Source organism: Dromaius novaehollandiae, chromosome 3, assembly GCF_036370855.1.
Source record: "Dromaius novaehollandiae isolate bDroNov1 chromosome 3, bDroNov1.hap1, whole genome shotgun sequence".
Taxonomy (NCBI): domain Eukaryota; kingdom Metazoa; phylum Chordata; class Aves; order Casuariiformes; family Dromaiidae; genus Dromaius; species Dromaius novaehollandiae.
The window spans coordinates 108,199,936-108,218,427 of NC_088100.1; the positions used below are offsets into that span (position 1 = coordinate 108,199,936).

General features: G+C 35.5%; 1 protein-coding gene across 1 annotated transcript in view; it reads right to left on the minus strand.

Moving 5' to 3' along the window:
• The window catches only part of EML6 (EMAP like 6), a 158,450-nt gene that overhangs the window by 94,547 nt on the left and 45,411 nt on the right, over nucleotides 1–18,492 (minus strand). The window contains exons 3-4 of the mRNA XM_064509754.1: nucleotides 7,839–7,998; nucleotides 1,926–2,024 (exon numbers count right to left, since the gene is read on the minus strand). Of these exons, the coding sequence (XP_064365824.1) occupies nucleotides 1,926–2,024; nucleotides 7,839–7,998 (259 nt within the window). The remainder of the gene's footprint in view (nucleotides 1–1,925; nucleotides 2,025–7,838; nucleotides 7,999–18,492) is intronic.

Genomic DNA, 18,492 nt, shown 5'->3' on the forward strand with positions numbered 1-18,492 from the left:
TCATTCCTAACTTCAGACTGCCAAGCTATTTTTGAACAAATAATAATTACTGTCTCAAATAAAATGGGAGTTACGGTGTGAGCTAATGTTCCTCAGGTTTAGAAATGAAACACTTCTACATTTATCTTTTTTCATCATGTTAGGTGAAAGGTATTGTATCTGATTTAATTTGAATACAAAAAGACCTCATGACATGATGGGTGAATATCATCCATCTAAACCAATTTACAGAGTTAAAATTGCATTCTTCATTTTCCCTAATGTTACATTTACATTTATAATAGCATATACGGATGCTTCAAAATTGAGTATCAGATCCTATATATCTTACCAGAACAAACTTACAGTGAATTCTCTAACTATGGGATTATGCCAAATGAAAAATTTTGTATAAAGTTTGGAAATAAAAAGTTTGTAATTAGGGCCAGATTTTCAACAGCACGTCATTTTTAGACTTTTCACCTCTGACATTTAGGCCTTTATGATGTCTCAGCTGAGAACCAAAGAGGTTACCACAATCATTAGTTACTTTTGATATGTACAACTGCAAATAAAGACAATGGGAGTATTTTTTGCTTTTAGCTCTTTAGCTGCTAAGTATAAATCACCAAAGAATTTCAATCAGCTTAAGGGAACATATTATCTTAAACAGACCCATCATTCATTTGATATGTTAGAGAGCACTGCTTTCCTACAAAATATTAATCTTCATTATAAAAATCATGATTCATAGCAGTGTAGGTACTATTTTTATTTGAATTTTATTAGAATATACATGATGGTCTACCTTTGGAAATGTCTTACGACACCTGTCCACTTTTCACCAGAATTTGTGACCTAATTAGATAAGCATTCTTTCCCACTCCCTCTTCAATGCAAAGTCTTGTGTTTCTGGTTGTGAAAGTCTAATGAGATTAAAATTTGAGTACTTCTTGCCTATCTTGGTGTTTTCCACTAATTCAGAACCTGATCTTGTACCTACTGAGGTCAGTAGCAAAACTTCCACTGATGTAATTGAGAAGTGAATCAGTTCTGAAAGAAGACATTTGAATAAGGACTAAGATTCTGTTGTGTTGTGAGCTTTCTAAGTAAAAATGACATACCAGATTTACCCAGATGATACATAAGATACATAAGATAGACTGTATGTTCACATATGCCATAAGGAAAGGTTTAGTCTGCTGCTCTGCTTATGCATGTTCTATCGCATATAAATCCTCCAACATATGTAGTGAAAAATTACAATATTTTAATAACATTACAGTATATTATAATATGATAATATGCATAGGAAAAAAGTTGTGAGATTGTGTTCATAATATATTTTAATGTATGCATGTTTGTGCTTATATATGGTGGGGAGTTTGTTGCTTATGCTAGAATTGTTTAAACATTTCCTAATCCTGGGTAGTATTCTGAACCCAGACCTGCCCAGTTCTCATGTTTATTTTGTTTATTAGGATCCTTTACTTGAAGATAATTGATAAAAAAGGAATATTTTTCCTAATTATATTTCTCCTACAGGTAACTACCTTAAGAAAAAATAAAAGGGAGGTAATTAAGCTTTCCTTGAGGATAAAATGTCCTTTTGACATATTCAGAATGAACATTATCTTTGTCCAGTGAGCTAGCATTTCACATCTCATATAAAGAGCTATAAATCATCCTAATCAGTGTGTAATTACAGAGTATTTCCTCCCTAGGCTTGCTAGACAGCCAGCTCAAGAATCCATCATGTGTCTCATCTACTAACACAGTGCTTTCTGCTATGTCTGGTATTATTACAAAAAAAATCTTGTTCAATATTTTAAAAGCTGGTGGAATGATCAAATTACCTTTGCTTTAACTTGATATAAACAAAAATTATTTTAAAAATACTTTTATAAATCCCAGAGAAAATTCAGATAAATCCTTTATACGATTACCCTGTCTGAATGGCCTGTAGCTGTTGCCAGTAGTTTTCCTTTCTTCCAGTCCCAAATACACACTGTATTTTTGGCATCCAGTCCCACTGAAGCTAAACGCTAAGAAAAAACAACAATAATCCAATTAACAGGAAATCAACTCAAAAATCAGCTTACTGCAGTGCAGTTTATTACATGTGACTTGTATTTGAACTACATTGCTAAAGGCACCATCAAGACATTCATGTTAATCATTTGTTCATTAGAGTAAGCACTGAAATGTCTAATTTCTTCTAAAGACTCAGGTTATTAATTTCAGATTACCAATGTTTCAAAAACAATTTTTACCATGGAAAGAACTGAGGTGCTTCTTTCAGGTGCACAGCACTCTAGCACTTTCAACTATTAACCTGATAATAAGACTGAATGTGAAATAAAAGCACTCACCTTTCCCAAATTGGATATACTTTTAATAATTCTTTTATATAACTTAGCCTATCAAATCACCAATTAAAATAATAATTTTAATTTTTTAACTTCTCAATAGTGTAGGAAAGAAAAGCAACAAAATAAAATAAAAGGGAAAATCAGTCTATGCTGAATTTATTAGACAGTAAATATGCCAGGTAGGCTCTGATTGCACCAGTGTTGATGATGACTACTTGAATAAGTAGGGAAGAGAGAAAAAAGGTGGACTGTATACATCTACAACATGTCCAGAAGGTTGTGGAGATTGTGGAGATTTTTCCCTCCCCAATGACTGTGCCCATTACATCCAACAGTAGGTGATTTCCAACAGGTTTTTATATTAGGTGAGAAATCTTTGACTGTCAAGACCAGAGACTGTGGAACTGGGTGCCGTTGTTTGTACCAATGTGAAGACTAAGCTAGTGCCGAATATACTCTAACTGTATATAAGGATATGATGCATGAGTCCAACTTATGTCAGCAATATGAATATGCTTGAGTCACTTACATCATGAGAAGATGATAGGAAATGATCTGGTAGCTCAATGATAAAGCTTCTTAAAAATAGTCGTATCTGTTGTGTTACCGTAAGTAATAAAGAGTCCAGCTGAAGCTCCTAAGCATCTTGCTCTGTCATAGGAAAGCCTGCACTTCAGGAACATGCAATAAATGAAACCTTTCTTTTGGTCTCAGAGATGAAGATTAGCAGACAAAACACGAGGTTCAAATGGACATATATTTCAGATACAACGCTGACCAGACCTTTTCCTTGAAGACCTGCTTAAAGAAAGTAAGACTTGCAAACTGAATTCCTGTACTGCAAGCTTCCCTCAATTAGATGTTCACTATTTTTTGTCATCTCAGCTTTTCAGTAGGCAAATTATTAAAAGTTTGGAGACTTTTCTGTAATTACAAAAGAATTGATCCAGGAAAGAAAACAAGTGTAAATACCAAAGATTCCTCTTACAATGATATATTGGAAAAAGTACTAATTGCTGTAAGGTTATCAAGTGCTAGATAACTAAGAGAGGAAACCATTATTCAAAAAGAAACAAAAGGCTCCAGTTTTCGCTCTGCAGCAAAATAAATCAGAGACACTCTATGCATTTTCATGCCATTTATAAGCACAAAAATACAATGCAATAAAACTACAAATGCAATTTCCTTAAGAGAACTGCTATCAAAAGTTTCTGCTTTAAATGCAGTAGGTACACAAGTACCCTCCATTGTCTCCTTAATAGTTGCAGTTCCTTTGTTTAAGGGCGATGAAATATATCCCTTTTAACTTTGGTTAATCGGGAGTTAAAACAACATGTGTTATGCCTAATACAGCAGCTGAACTCTGCCTGATGAATAGGCATAACCTAAGCAATATCCTGCAGAAGGCGTACTAAGCAATATTGTATTTATGAAGAAAATAATATAACTATTTACAGACTTACACTATAAGTTTCTCCAGAAACAGACAATTTCTTATATTGTCTTTCACTGAAATAAAAATACTTGGGGTCTTGTTAAACCAAACTGTGAGAAGCTAATGCAGAAACTTGCAAGACGCCAAATAATCAAGACTTTATGATGATACGTTACATCTAAATCTCTTTGGATAGTCTCCATATAGGAGTCTCTGAAATGGTAGATAAAGATAGGCTCAAAATTTTGATTCTATTATTTCAATTATATATACCTCAGATATACTGAATATGCACATTTAACCTGGGACAACATGCTTTATTATTAGACCTATGATAATGAAGGGAAAATAAAATCAGATATGGGAGGAAAAATGTTTATGCCAGTGGCCAAAATCAAAGTATTTCATTCAGAAAGGACTATTATTGTAGCAAAAATTTATTTGTCATTGTGCAGTCTATGCCTACCCATGGTTTTGTATGTACTGATAAGAACAGGAGATATTTTCCATGGAACCTTCACTGATTCTAACCTTTTTCTCACCTCTTCTATCCTGTTCTTTTCACCATGGAAACTATGGCAATACTTACAGTATCTTCCAAATTTATCATTTTAACAAGACCTGAACCGTAACTCCCAGTCAGGAAATTATCACTAGTGGAGTAGATAGACAGTGGAAGTACTAGAGGAAATTAAGAAATACTTTACATTTTCTTTTAGCTTAGGCCTACTGAGGTAGTTGTCCTGCTGGCAGGAAAGAGAAGTGATAAATGCTGAACTTCCTTTTTGGTTCAAATGCTTAAACTTTTAATAAACCTTTTATTATTTTATTAAAATGTTCCTCTTATTAAATTTGACAGAAAATACCTGCCAAGTAGTTAATGCACATAATTAAACAATTATTGTTAAATCTACCCTGATTTAGATGATCTGACTAAAGTAGCCTACCACTACTTAAGGGAAAATTTTGAAATGTATTATGCATTATTGCAGTGCCCTCCTTACTTCATTTCTTTTTTAAAAAAAAGCACACAAAGAGTTCTTTTGAAACAACTCAGAACATAAACTGAACTGTATAGTATTGGTGAAATACTTCTGTATGAAAAACATCAGCTTTGTAGGTAATTCTGTGAAGGGTAGATTTTAGTACTTTTAAGAAGAAAGTTAATTCTTGGTTCAACAATAGACATATTTAAATATATGCAAACTGACAGCTCTTCATTAAACATTTGAACAATATTCATCTTCCCCCTTGCCAAATGTCATCTCCTGATCATAAAGAAAAAGCCCACAAACTAAAATATGTATTTTTAAATATCAACAGTGCTGACAGGTGTGCCAGATATTCAGCTCCCATCAGTATTTTTAAAATACAATATTAATTACAGAAAATGTTAACAGGAATTCAAAATACATTAGTCTCTGAATTTCAAAGCCTTATCACATAAAATAAAGGACGCATGTAAGCTATCCCCAGATCTAAGTTGCATGTTGATCTTCTCTGTATACTGTAAATGATAACAAATACCTGTTGATTATTTTCCATTTTTACTCTTCAGTTTACTCTCCATTACTCAGTTTGTGGTAAATTATGCCAGGGAAGCACTGCAAAGACACCTAAGTTGTCTCCATGCAGTGCTAGCTAATGTCCAGCAGGGCACAACAATTCAGAACAAATTCACTTGGATGTCTGAAACATGCACCCCAGAGCTTGTGGTACAAGGAGAGCTAATTAACTTGGCTAAAATATAAGTGCAGTTCTGCTATTTTGGGACCCACACTAAATCCACACAATGGATCTGTGCAGCTCTCAACATAGCAGCTCTCCTTGGAACCAGAAGCTGTACGCAGTAGAGTGGGAGGAAGTCAAGTTGACTTTACGGCACTCCAGCTCAGGTTAAGAGTAGAATTACCTGGGCTTTTCCTCAGTCCCTATTAATTTAGAAAGTAGATAGCTGGCAGAGATAAGACAGAGACAATGTATTTCCTAATGCATCTCTATGGTACATTTTTGTTGAATTTATTTGTGTCTTGGAACATTCAACATAAAAGCATGACAGGTATGCATTTGAATGAAAGGTACGAGCCATGTATGTGAAGTCTGTTCAGTCCTACCACAAGATGTCAGTTCCCTAGGGTGACTGTGCTGACTAAATAAAGTGGAGCTACTAGAAGCTTTGAACTCCACATGCTCAAAGTCCACATCCCTGCTGGCAACTTCTCTACCTTGCCCTCCAATTTTGGCTCAGCACAGCAGCTTCTCCTGCAGAGCCAGTAAGAGCAACAAAATGTCAACGTACATTATCAATATTTATGTTTTCCAGCATTGGCCTTTCTCCAGTTATAAAAGTGTTCTGTGTAAATGTTCATTTCCAGAGTAAACTGCAACTTCTCCAACATGTCCATAAACAGAATGTCACTGTTCTGCAAGGTCAACACAGCAGTAAGTTCAATTTTTAACTACAGCTAGGTATTTATCAGGATTTTCAGAAAAGCCTGCACCTTTTCCTCATACAACTGGGCTCTTTGGTGACTGTTTATTCTCATTTGGTGCTTAAACAGGTTAAAAAAGTCTATCCATAGGTCTTTTAGAATTAAAATTGAGAGAAAAACTTAAGAGCAGGTATTTCTGAATGGACAACATCTTCAAATATAGCATTAGAAATTCTGGTCTATTGATTTGGGAGTTTTCTCATTTGATTTTCCACTCTAAGCTTCCCAGGAACACCTTATTAATTAGAAGTGGCACATGAGATTTCAAAGGAATTGTTTTTTCTTTAAGAAAAGTAGAGGGAGATGGTTCAAAATTAGGCTTAAAATAGAAAGCTGTTTCCAATTTTTAATGAGGAAATGCAATCCATAGTGCTGCTTAGTAATTCAGGTTATCCAATGCTTGTTAAACATGTTAAAGGAAACTGCTCATGTTAGTGTCCTTCCTTTCAGATTAATATTTAAATTGAATATACACAAGCTAATGCACAATCAAAAGTACTTTTGTTTCACATGAGAATATATTTTATACATCATATATCCAATTCTGATCTCAGAAAGTGTAATATAATCACCATTTGGTCAATGGAAGTGTACCTAGGCATATGATGGTAAAGTGCTTCCCAACAGAAGCACAGATAACTGTCCACTGCATGATTTTAAGCAAATCATCTAAATGCAGCTCTGCCCCATAGGGATTTAATTCTGAGGTACACAAAGACATAAAAGAATAAAGAAGAGAACTACACTGTTGTGTGAAGGACATGTATAAGAATCAGCTAATCTTATAAGTGTTCTTAAAAATATTTTACAACCAACTGTAAAGTATGACCACTGTGTTATATCAGAATACACACTCAGACATCAATAATGATGACATTGCACAATTAATTTTCATAGAACTATGAATGTGAAATGTTTCTCTTTTATGTGAATCCTAAACATATTTTCCTCCTACTTCATTCACATTCAAATGTTTTTACTCTACTAGTTCTCCTCTAGAAAAAAGTTCGATGTGGTTAGATGTGAATAGTCCACCATTTACTCTTATTTTACTTCTGCCTCAAAATATCATATAATCATATTGTAAAAAGCCACATAGTCTGTTTACTAACCCCCTTATTCAATTAAATTGACCATGCACCCTAGCCAATTAGATTGTCTTACCAGTGAGATTACCGGAGTCCCTCGGCCAAAAAAGCAACAGGATTGTGAGGACTCTGCCAGGAACCGATCTCTTTGAGCAGCAGGTGATAAGTAGATGGTGAAGCTATTATATTTGAGCCATGAAGGGCCATTTCTACTATGGATATTTGTCCAATACCCAGTGACTCTACTCGACTTGAATGCTAGGCTGTGATTTTGGACCTAAAAACATTTTCTTTGAAAGAGATATATTTGCAGTATTTAAAATCTATACTTGCATCAAAAATTTAACTGTAATAGGAGTTTCAATACTACAGCCATATAGCTACCTAAAAATATAGAATACTTCAATGTGTAAATCTCCTGGAGTCAGGAATCAAACTAAATTCAAAACACAGAGAAAGAAGATATACAAACCTGGCCATCTGAATCAAAAGCTAAGCAGGCAACTCCATGTGTATGCGCATCCTTAAGAACAGAAACAGTCTGTACACGGTAGGAATCCCAGATGCAAATGTAAGGGTCCTTCCCAACCTGCCCTGTAGCTACTAAAGTTTTATCCGGGTGAACTGCAAGGCTGAAATAGAACACAGTTTAAATTGCAATTCACTTTCTGAATCAGTAAAACAGTCCAAGATGTAGAAATGAAACAATATTAATTTATTTTTCAGTTTTCAAAAACTTCAGCTCCTTTAGATTTGTCGGACTGATCATACCAACTGTATTCAAAATTCAGTCTATCACATTATTTACCTCCAACGTAAAGTAATATGTTCAACTGAGACATATATGATCAGTGCAGAATACAGTTTATCACATAATAAGATTTAACTAGAAAATGTAAGGAAAACATAACAAGAGAATTTTTACATATTTTTGTTTGATTGATAAGCCAAAAGATCACACAGACTTTTACTTAATCTTTCATAGCTTTTTAACATCAGAGGCTAATTTTCAACAATTTATTCCTCTTTTACACATCAACCATCAATATTCTGAATCAGTATTCTGAAAATAAAGACCAGTGCCTGAGTAAAGTATATCTCCCTCAATTAATAAAAACTACGTGCAAGAAATTCTCTCATCATTGCATGTTTAAAGATGGTGACCTCAGAGAATAGAATCCTCCTCCTACATTTGAAAAACAGTGATATATGTATTTATAGATCTATTCTTAGTTACTTCCCCTTCTGAAGGAGAAGTAAAATTTACTGTACCTGTGTTAGTTTACCTAATTTTCTCTAACGGCCAATTAGAGATTGTACTTTGCACAAAAACTGCCATATCGAACTATTTCTACTACTTAAATCCAAGAAAGGTAGCAATGTTTCAAAAACTGTTTTGCCGGTTTTCAGTGGTTAACTCCATTAGTTTTCAGAACACTTGCTTTGACCATCTCTTTATTATATATTTATTAAACATAGACCACTCAATATTCTTATTCTCTGTATTTGTACAGAGAATACACACAGTACCCACATTTGATCAATCTACACACTAGAGATAATGGGGCCTTTCATTCACTATCTGGCTTTATCTTTACTACCTTACGCTCTTTAAGTCTAACTCTTAACCATTTTTATTTTGTGTGTGAGGAGTATTTCCTATTTATTGTGAAAGTTAAATTCAATATTAAAGATTTACATTTTAAGCTTTATTTCTATTTTTTCCAAAATATATTTCTGTTCACAATCCCTCTGATATGGAAGCCTCCACCAGGCACAGTATATCTGTCTCACGCCTGCATGGGTTTGAACACTTAATCTTTGCTTCTATTTTGTAATGTTGGGAGCATTCCTCTTAGATGTCAAACATTTTCTGGAACTAAGCAGCAATGTCATTTAAAAAATACTTTATATTTTGCTCATTGCATGTAATAGATTTTTATTATAACACAAAAAAGACAAAAGCCACCATTTAGCAAACTTCATCCCACATTTGCAAAAGAGTAATGCAGGCTATCAGTAGTGACAGTAGCAGAAACTGCTCTTTGCACTAGTCCTGAGCTATTGTCAAGCTATCCTTCAACACTTGAGGCATTCTTTTTGACAAAAGCCAGAGGATCTCGCTTGAAAATCCACCCTGGGGATGTTAATAATAAAAAACCCTCCCTCAGGTAATATGAATACAAAGACAGATTTACGGTGTTATCCAGGAAACAAATTAGAACAATGCTAAATATGTGAGCCACAGATGGAATAAGGCAAAATATCCTATTAATAAATTGACATTCGACAGATGGCTTACAGCAGTTGCATGTTTCTTCGGGAGTAGGTAATACTACTTATTAAGAAGAACTCATCAAATTCATCAATAAACTTAATGAAGTCTTAAAAACATAAGTATTCAATTTTTTTCATATTAAAGAACAATTCAGGCAAAAAGAGTAATTATAACACAATGCCCAATAATACCATTCTATCTCAACTACTAGAAAAAATGTACATTGGATAAATGACTAGATTATCAATTTCTATGAAATAAACAGTAACCAATTTTAAAATATTCTGTAATTTTACAATTTTTCTTTTGATTAATCAAATTTTTAATTGTCATTATTTTCCACATTTATTTAGTCTACACAACAGTGTAGCTTCAAAGGCTTGTACTACATAAATGTTTGTAAGAACAAGATCTAAGCATGGACATAAAGAACTAGAACTGTGCTCCTGCACTTGCTCATGTCTTTTCCTTCCTTCATAAGCTTGGATTCAACTTTTTACTGTGGGTCAGATAGTTCACCTCAATTCTAAACTTTTAAGGGGAATAAAGGGTGACTCCACCATACTTAATTTGTGATACCTATAATTACATTAGAACACTTTTCTTCAATGGTAAGAATGTAGAAACCAGACGGAAAAGATTACCTGAGTTAATCTATATCACTAGAATGAATGGGAATTGCAGCTTAATTACATTTACCACTGTTCTGTACAGTTTGGTTTCATACACTAGAACCTCCTATCCTACATTTCCTATTTCCATTCCTGGTTAAGAACAAGAACACATTTCATACAACATAAATGTGTCTATACCGAACATATCTCTTGGTTTTTTTACCCTTTTTGAAACATGAACTTAAATAATGGGGCATCTAAAATTAGGAACTAATATCATTTTTTGGCATCTAAATAAGCAGTCTGATTTTTTCAGAACTTCTAAGCACATTCAGCTCCCTTTAACAGCTTTTAAAATGCAATCTAACTGCCTACGTTCAGTCTGGCTGTTAGACAACCAAGTATTTATTTTTGGCAGACAGAACAGAGCGAGGAAATGGAGTCTAATTTCAAGAACTAACGCTAGTGGCTGTTTGAATATCTGTATATATGGTCACTATGTCTGCTGTCAATCAAAATATAAAAATCATATGTGCAACTATACAACATCTTTCCAGTATGGGTGACATGCCCATACCCAACATGTCTATGTCTTCAGAATATCTGATTTCCTGCTGGCATAAGTTCTGTGCCCTTCCCCAGCTTCTAAAAATTAGCATATCCTTCACTGCTTCTGTTTCTAAATCTTAAGTGCATTTCTTCAACCCTTCTAAGCACATACCCTATCCTATATCCAAACCTTTTGTGATGCTATCATATCACTAACTGCATCATCAGAAAGTACTGAAATACTATGATAATCAGTGTAACATGAAAATGTGATTAGAATAGATTATATATTCAAATCACAGCAATACATGATAGAGAAGAAACATTATTAGGGAATTATTTTCTGTTCTTTTCAATAAGAAGAACAGCTAGAAATACAAAAGTCTTCATTATGCAATCAGACAATTTTCTGCAAATCACAAGCAACTGGTCTGTGGAGATCTGTTTGAGATTCAGTAGTGTAAGTCAGAGCTGTTCAACTAAAGTGTATGGTTGGACCACTGGAGACTTACCAGCTTTGAGCAAATCATGGTTTTCTTCACTCCCATACCTCCTACCACACAACTAAGCTGGTCCTCCCTTGCTCTGCTCACCTAGAAGAGTTTGCACACTCCTATCACTGGATGTACATTTGCACACTTACTCTCAGAACTAAGTGTACATAACAGTTCCAGCACCTAACAAAAAAAGTATGAAAAATAAGATATTTCTCTTAAAATCACAAACATTTCTCTTAAAATTAATGCAGGTAATTCCTATGTTTTTCCCACAAGCACACTAGGCAAACTGTACTAGGAAAGACTTTGCTATGAGGGAGCAGCGAGAGCAGAAAATTGCTCCACAAGGCAAGAAGAGCCAAGGATGACCATGGCATAGGCAGTGCCCTCATTGACCACGGTGTAGTCCCACAGGATATGAGCAGGGTGGGAAAAGGAAATTACCCAAGAAATTTTTTTCCATACCTCCCAGGTTTGTGGGAAAAGGAAATGGACAAAGTCTTGCTAAAGAGTTGGGGTAGAAAACAGAAAGCCTAAAAGTAGCAACTATTGCTGCTGGTACTGCTTGCTGGTAGTGGCAATCACTTCCCCACACATCTTAACCTTCTCTCTGTGGGAACAATAACAGGAGCAGATGCACATGTAAGGTACGGGGCAGGGATCAATTGTTTGGGAAACGCACGCTATTCTTTTCCTTCCAGGAAGGTACAAAAAAGCACGGAGATTTCTGGCAGTCTGCTCTTCTGAGCAGCTGAGTACTTTTGTGGATGCACAAAGCTGTGAATTCCAAAAGCACTCAGACATGTTTCCAAAAAATGTCATTAGTAAAAGTGTTTGACAGGCACTTTTTTTAAACAAACAATCCATTTAAGGTGACATACTAAACTTCAGATAATATTTTAACATTACATTTTACTAATAAAGGAACTATTTGAATAAAGACATTCCAGGGAACATTTCCTTTTCTTTCCCTGATCAACAATTATGAATCTAGCATCGAAGGCTGGAATCCTGTTAATTTAGCATAATTAAGCATGCCAGTCATGTGTTCTGGTAGAGTCTGATGAAACGCTTTATAAAAGTCATTAGTGAATCCATCTGGTCTGGGGGCCTTACCAGATGGTAAACTCTTACTACCTCCACAATTTCTGTTGCAATAATATCCAAGATTCTTTCTTTTATAACCACACTAGAATTTCAAGGGACTGAAAGTATTTATTTCTTGACTATACTGTTTCTTTTTGGTTTTCAGTAACAGTTCATATACATTTATATATGTATAAATACAAATCTCAAATTTAAAACTGAGATGGAACTAAATTAAATAGTTTAGATTTGGAATGCAAGCTACTTCAACATCATCTTTATGTTGAGTATTAAATTGTGCAATTTGTATATTTAAATTATTCCCAAACTGCAGCTAAAGCTCTCTTCTTTTTCATAAAGCATACAGTCATGGAACCAGAGAATTGCAGACAATGAATGACTGATAAGAACAAAAAAGGCATGAGAGAATTTACCATGGTTCAGGAAGAGAAGCTTCAGAAAGTTGGCCACCATAATTCTGGGTGCAAAACTGGTTCCCAGACACTGACTAATCAATTTCTCCCAGGCAACAGTGAAAGAAACACTATAGCATGTATTTCACCTTGATTATCAGTACAACAAGAAAAGAACAGCTTCACTGGCTACATCAAGCAAAAAATAAACAGATGGAATTATAATCCATTCATTCGTGTAAGCACTTCAAAATAAATACATAAATAGTCGCAAAGTCTTTCTCTACAATTAAAATCTTTCTTGTTGCACTTTATGCCCAAATTGCATACTCTATGAAACATCAACATAAAGAGCAGACTATTCCAATCCATACCAGCCATAGTCTTTAGATTTTAACTCAAAAATTTAAAAGTTATCTTTGAGTGAATCAAATTTGACAAAAAGAATATCCACGAACTTTATTTTAGCTTTTTTGTATTTAAATAATTCTCACCACACAGGCTATGTAAGCAGGAGCTCTGAAAGTGAGGGACAGGGAGGAGGTTCACAAGGGTGGGGTTTAAAGGGCTGGGTAAGATTTAAGTTTTTCAGTGAGTGATACAGAAATCTCTCTTACTTTCTCTCTCTTCCTTCACACAAAGATATCTTCCTACTTCCCCAAGCCCTACACTGTAAGACCCTGCAATACATTTGAATGTATTGAAGTAATCCCTTTGATTTAGTAAGCACTGGTCCAGAAGATTTTATCTACTTTAGGGCCTTGCACTTTGAGAAAAACGAGAACAAATGAGATGGGAGTACAGAGGAGAACAACTTGGAATGATCTTAGTCTAGAAAAAGCAACCTACAATGAAAGTTTCCACAAACTGCAGTTTTTTTAGCTTACAGAAGTCTAAGGGGAGGTATAAAACAATCTTCGGAAATTGAAAGACTGTTACCAAAGGATGGGAATAATCATGTTGATGGTGCATACAATAAGGAATTACAGGCATGAACTACAATTCTGAAGGTACTGAAATAGATTGCCTATTTGAGATTGTGGGGTCATTCTGTCATGTTATGTGGGGTCATGTTAGAAGACTTTAACAATAGGCTACAAAAAAAGCTGCTAAGAACATAAGTCTAGATGAACTTTCTTTGAAGAAGAATGGCCAGATTTTTAAAGTCTTTTTCTGCCATATAAACATATAATATATACACAGTTTAATCAAGCATTTAGTATCATTTGGTTTTTTTGTTTGTTTTTTTCCCACAACTGTGACAGGCATCAGAACTGAGGATCAGTGTTTGAGACTGCTGGATTTAACATTCACTTTTCCCCAGAAACTTGGTTTCCTTGTGAGAATTTTTATCTTTTCCAAGTTCAAGGACAGTATTGACAGAACAATGAGGAGAAAGAACTTGTTGCTTTCTGAAGGGTCAAGTTCTTAATATGCTCTATCCCTAGAGGTTTCCTTTTATTCTCAACTCCTCCCTAGTAGCATCAAACAGGATCTCTCCTGGGTATATGCACGAACTGAGCATCTATATCCTCCCCTCAAAAGGGAATGAAGGAGAAGTGGGTAGAGGCCAGAATTTATTCTCCTTTTTCTTTCAAGATTAGGACATTGAAATTCATGATGAGAGGAGAGCATTCCTGGTAACTCAGGCTGAAGAGGGTCTCTGTTCCTGACTACATGTTCCAGCTTGGTGTGTGAAATACTCTTTCTCTAATGTTAAATCCACCTGCATTTTTTCTTTTGTATGGCCAACTCTATCCTTCTCACCACTTCTTTTCTTTTTCTATTTCCAGTCAACATCCAAAATTCTTGAAAAGTGGTGGAAGAAGGATTCTACCCTGAAATCTCTCACTCAAAATTTCACTTTTCTATTATATTGACTGGGCCACACCGCATCACCCATTACACATTACCATCCTCCACTGATGCTTTTTTAAACAATGGTTAAAATCACTAACTTTGTTACCTTTGATATTTACAAGTGAGTAATTACAAATCACAACCATATTATTAGTTTGAAAAGGCCATAAATGTAAAGAAAATACTAACCTATCAAATATATTTAGCTACTTAGAACCACATGCTTTTAGAATTGTCTCCATTCATTTCAAGGAGATTTTCAAGGGCTACTTGTGTGAGTAAAGAAAGATTCATCACCTTCTTTAAATACATATGTTCAATTGTAGCCTGAAAGTTCTACTAACAACTAAATAATCTATGGAAATAAAAAGAAATTATGAAAATTTATTAGAACAGTAGGAGATTAGCAAGAATCTTTCCTTTTCTTGTGCATAGCTTATTTCTTTGGAGAATATGAATGGTATCTCCCTACTGTTGATGTGTCAGAAAACAGCTTTTCCAGAGGCTGTATCAGTGAATTGCAGAGACATCTGAGAAGCTATAAAGGAAATATTCTGTTTTGCGTGTGGTCCTTAGCATGAATCCCTGAAAATGTGACCAATAGAAGACATTTTCAATATCTAAAAATAATTACCTTTAAATTATTTTTATTGGAAAGGTATCTTTTACTCTTTAAAATGTCTTCTTCCAAATATTTCCTATTACATCTTCATAAAATATGTCCAAGATTTCTACATCATAGTTAGAAATTCATAACATCCTTGTTGACAAACTGGTAAGATATGGTCTGGACAGATGGACCAAAAGATGGGTGGAAAACTGACTAAACTGCTGAGCTCAGAGGATGATGGTTAATTGGTCAAAATCAAATTGGCAGCTAGTAATGAGTGGAGTTCCTCAGGGATTGATGCTGGGTCCAATACTATTACATACCTTTTTAAATGATTTGGGTGATGAGACTAAATGTATCCTCAGCAGGTTTGTAGATGACACCAAACTGGGAGAAGAAATAGATTCACTGGAAGGAAGAGCCACCATGCAGCGAGACCTCCACAGGCTGGAAGACCGGGCCAACAAGAACCGCATGAGGGTTAAAAAAGATAAATGTAAAATTGTGCACCTGCCACAGAATAACTGCAAGCAGCAGCACAGGCTGGAAGCTGACTGGCTGGGGAGCAGCTCTGCTGAAAAGGCCCTGGGGTCCTAATGGGCAGTGAGCTGAATATGAGCCAGTGGTGCACCGTGGCAGCAGTGGAGGTGAACTGTGTCCCGGCCTCCTTCAGCAATAGTAGAGCCTGTGGATCAAGGGATATCCCACTCTACTTGCCCCTTTTTGGGCCACACCTGAATTACTGTGCCCAGTTTTGATCCCCCCTGTTCAAGAGACACTCTGAAAAATTGGAGAGAGTTCAACAGAGGGCCACCAAGATGATTAGAGGGTGGCAGAACTTGGCATATGAAGGAATTGGGTTTCTTCAGCCTCGAGAAGAGAAAGCTCAGGGTGGATCTCATGACCAGATACTGAAAGGTAGTTATAGAGAAGGTGACAGTACACTTTTCACAAGAAATAATATCCTGGTGAGAGGATGAGGCAACAGGCACAAGTCACTTTACAGGAAATACTGTCTGGATATAAGAAAGACATTCTTCACTATGAGAAGAATTAAACACTGGGATAGGTTGCCCAGAGAAGTGGTGGAATTCCCCTCACTGGAAATATTCAAGGCTTGGCTTGACAGGTCTCTGGATAATCTAATCTAAGGCTCTGCTCTCAACAGAAAGTTGGACCAGATGATCTCCAGAACTGCCTTCCAACCTTGACTTTTCCATGATTCTAAATAGTGAAATACATCAAGAAAGCCTAAAGTAATCAAAGTAAAAAATGTTTTGGCTCACAGCAATTTACTTGCATTAGCTAATTAATCCTTGATGCCATGAAAAGAAAGCAACTGCTATTATCTTTAATCATAGATAAGGAAGTGATGGCTCAGTAAGATGTTGAAGTGGATGTATTAGACAAAAGAGAGAACTCTGAAACTCCCTGTCCTGAGTGTTTTGATGTATTATTACATCATATTATTACCTCATCAGGTAACCAGAACACTTTTTCATTGCAGCAACCAAAGGCTGAACATTTGCTTTTATAACTGCATGTCATCTTTCAAGGTATATTTTTTGATATTAAATTGAATCTTTCTGTAACCAACTACCCGATCATTTCAGGTTTCAAGCTGATTCATTGACCATTTCATCAAAATCATTTGAACCCTCCAGAGTACTTGAAACCACAGAAACTTCTCTGATGTGCTGTATTTCTGGAGGGAAAACAGATATTAACCTTGACACAGAAGTGGAATAAAAGACAACATATTGTCATCTGTATTAGTATCCTTAAAGTTGTAAGTTGTCTGCCCATCCTATTTCCTCCACTCTTGCTGCTGACAAAGGGACACAGACTGCATCTGCTATGGGGGAATCATTTCCAGTCAGCAGAGAAGCAAAATTTTTCCCTGGGTACATCTTCTAAGAAAACTCTACATTACTGGCTCAAAAGCAGCTCCTAGTTTCTTACTTCTTCCTCTCCTCACTCTTAATTCAGAGATGTCCTTGCCTACCAGTTCCACATGTCTGTGAAAAAGCAAATCTAACACTGTCTGACTGCAACAGAGGAGTAGATTGAGTGTGAATTCACAATCACGGTTTTGTTTACACGTTAGGGAACAGCTTCACTTGACACATGCCTCTCCTCCTTGTCTGATGTAAAGGCAGACAGCACTAAATACTTATCCAAGCATTACCCAGGAAGAATCTGTGCTGTACAAACTACTTATGGGTTGTCACATTGTTATTAACTCTGTTGTCATTTTTACAAATCATACACGAGGGCTCCTCAACAATAGGCTTTTGGGGTAGGGTGGAGTAGAGTGGGGGAAAAAACGAATGGCAAGACCAGAAAGCAGAGCCACAGAACACGCAAAAAGGGGAGGGAATGAGGCAGGGGCTCCTCTCTGCATTTGCTTACATAGCAGATGATCCAGCTCCTCCTATACTGTTTACTATGTATTTACAGTGACCAGAGGCTCATCCAGCAGGCTAGATTCATGCTAAACATTTTCCAAGCATGAAACAATTGTAGGGTTATACCAGCACAAAAAGGTGCAACTTACTAGCTAAAGTTTGCAGTTCAGTTCATCCTCAGTATTATACAGAGGCCAGAAATTACACGTAAGATGACAACAGCTGGATCTGAAAAGATGATGTTTGGGCTGTGCAATAAACCTTGTCTTCCCTCCAAAGAACACTGTCAGTTGTATAAGGCTCCATCACACCTATTCATGGTTTAATGACCCCACACAAGCTTGTTGACTTATCTAAGAAGCATGGGACATTTTACAGTACTGTAGGAGAAATCTAATTGGGACTTAAATTCAAACACAGATCAAATAGTATTCTCACAAAAATTTAGTCTAAACAATGGTATCGGTAAGTAGGTACAGAACACAATCCTAAATTCCTAAATACCTAAATATCTCACAAATAAACTAATTATTGTTACTTATTTTTACTTATTTTCCAAATAAACTAATTTTGTTTATGTTTTGTTTACAAGCATCTGATTTCCTCTTATGAATAAATATATCAAGGCAAAACTTTCCAAACATGAATTCGATATAAGCCAGTCAGATAATGTCTATATCAGAATCGGTGCTGCTAGAAGAGTATGTTACTGTAACATCTGTAAGATCCATGAATTATCTGGTCATGTAAAATGGGTTTTAAACAATGAAAATTATTTATACAGATATCAATAGAAACCATTAAAATTCTA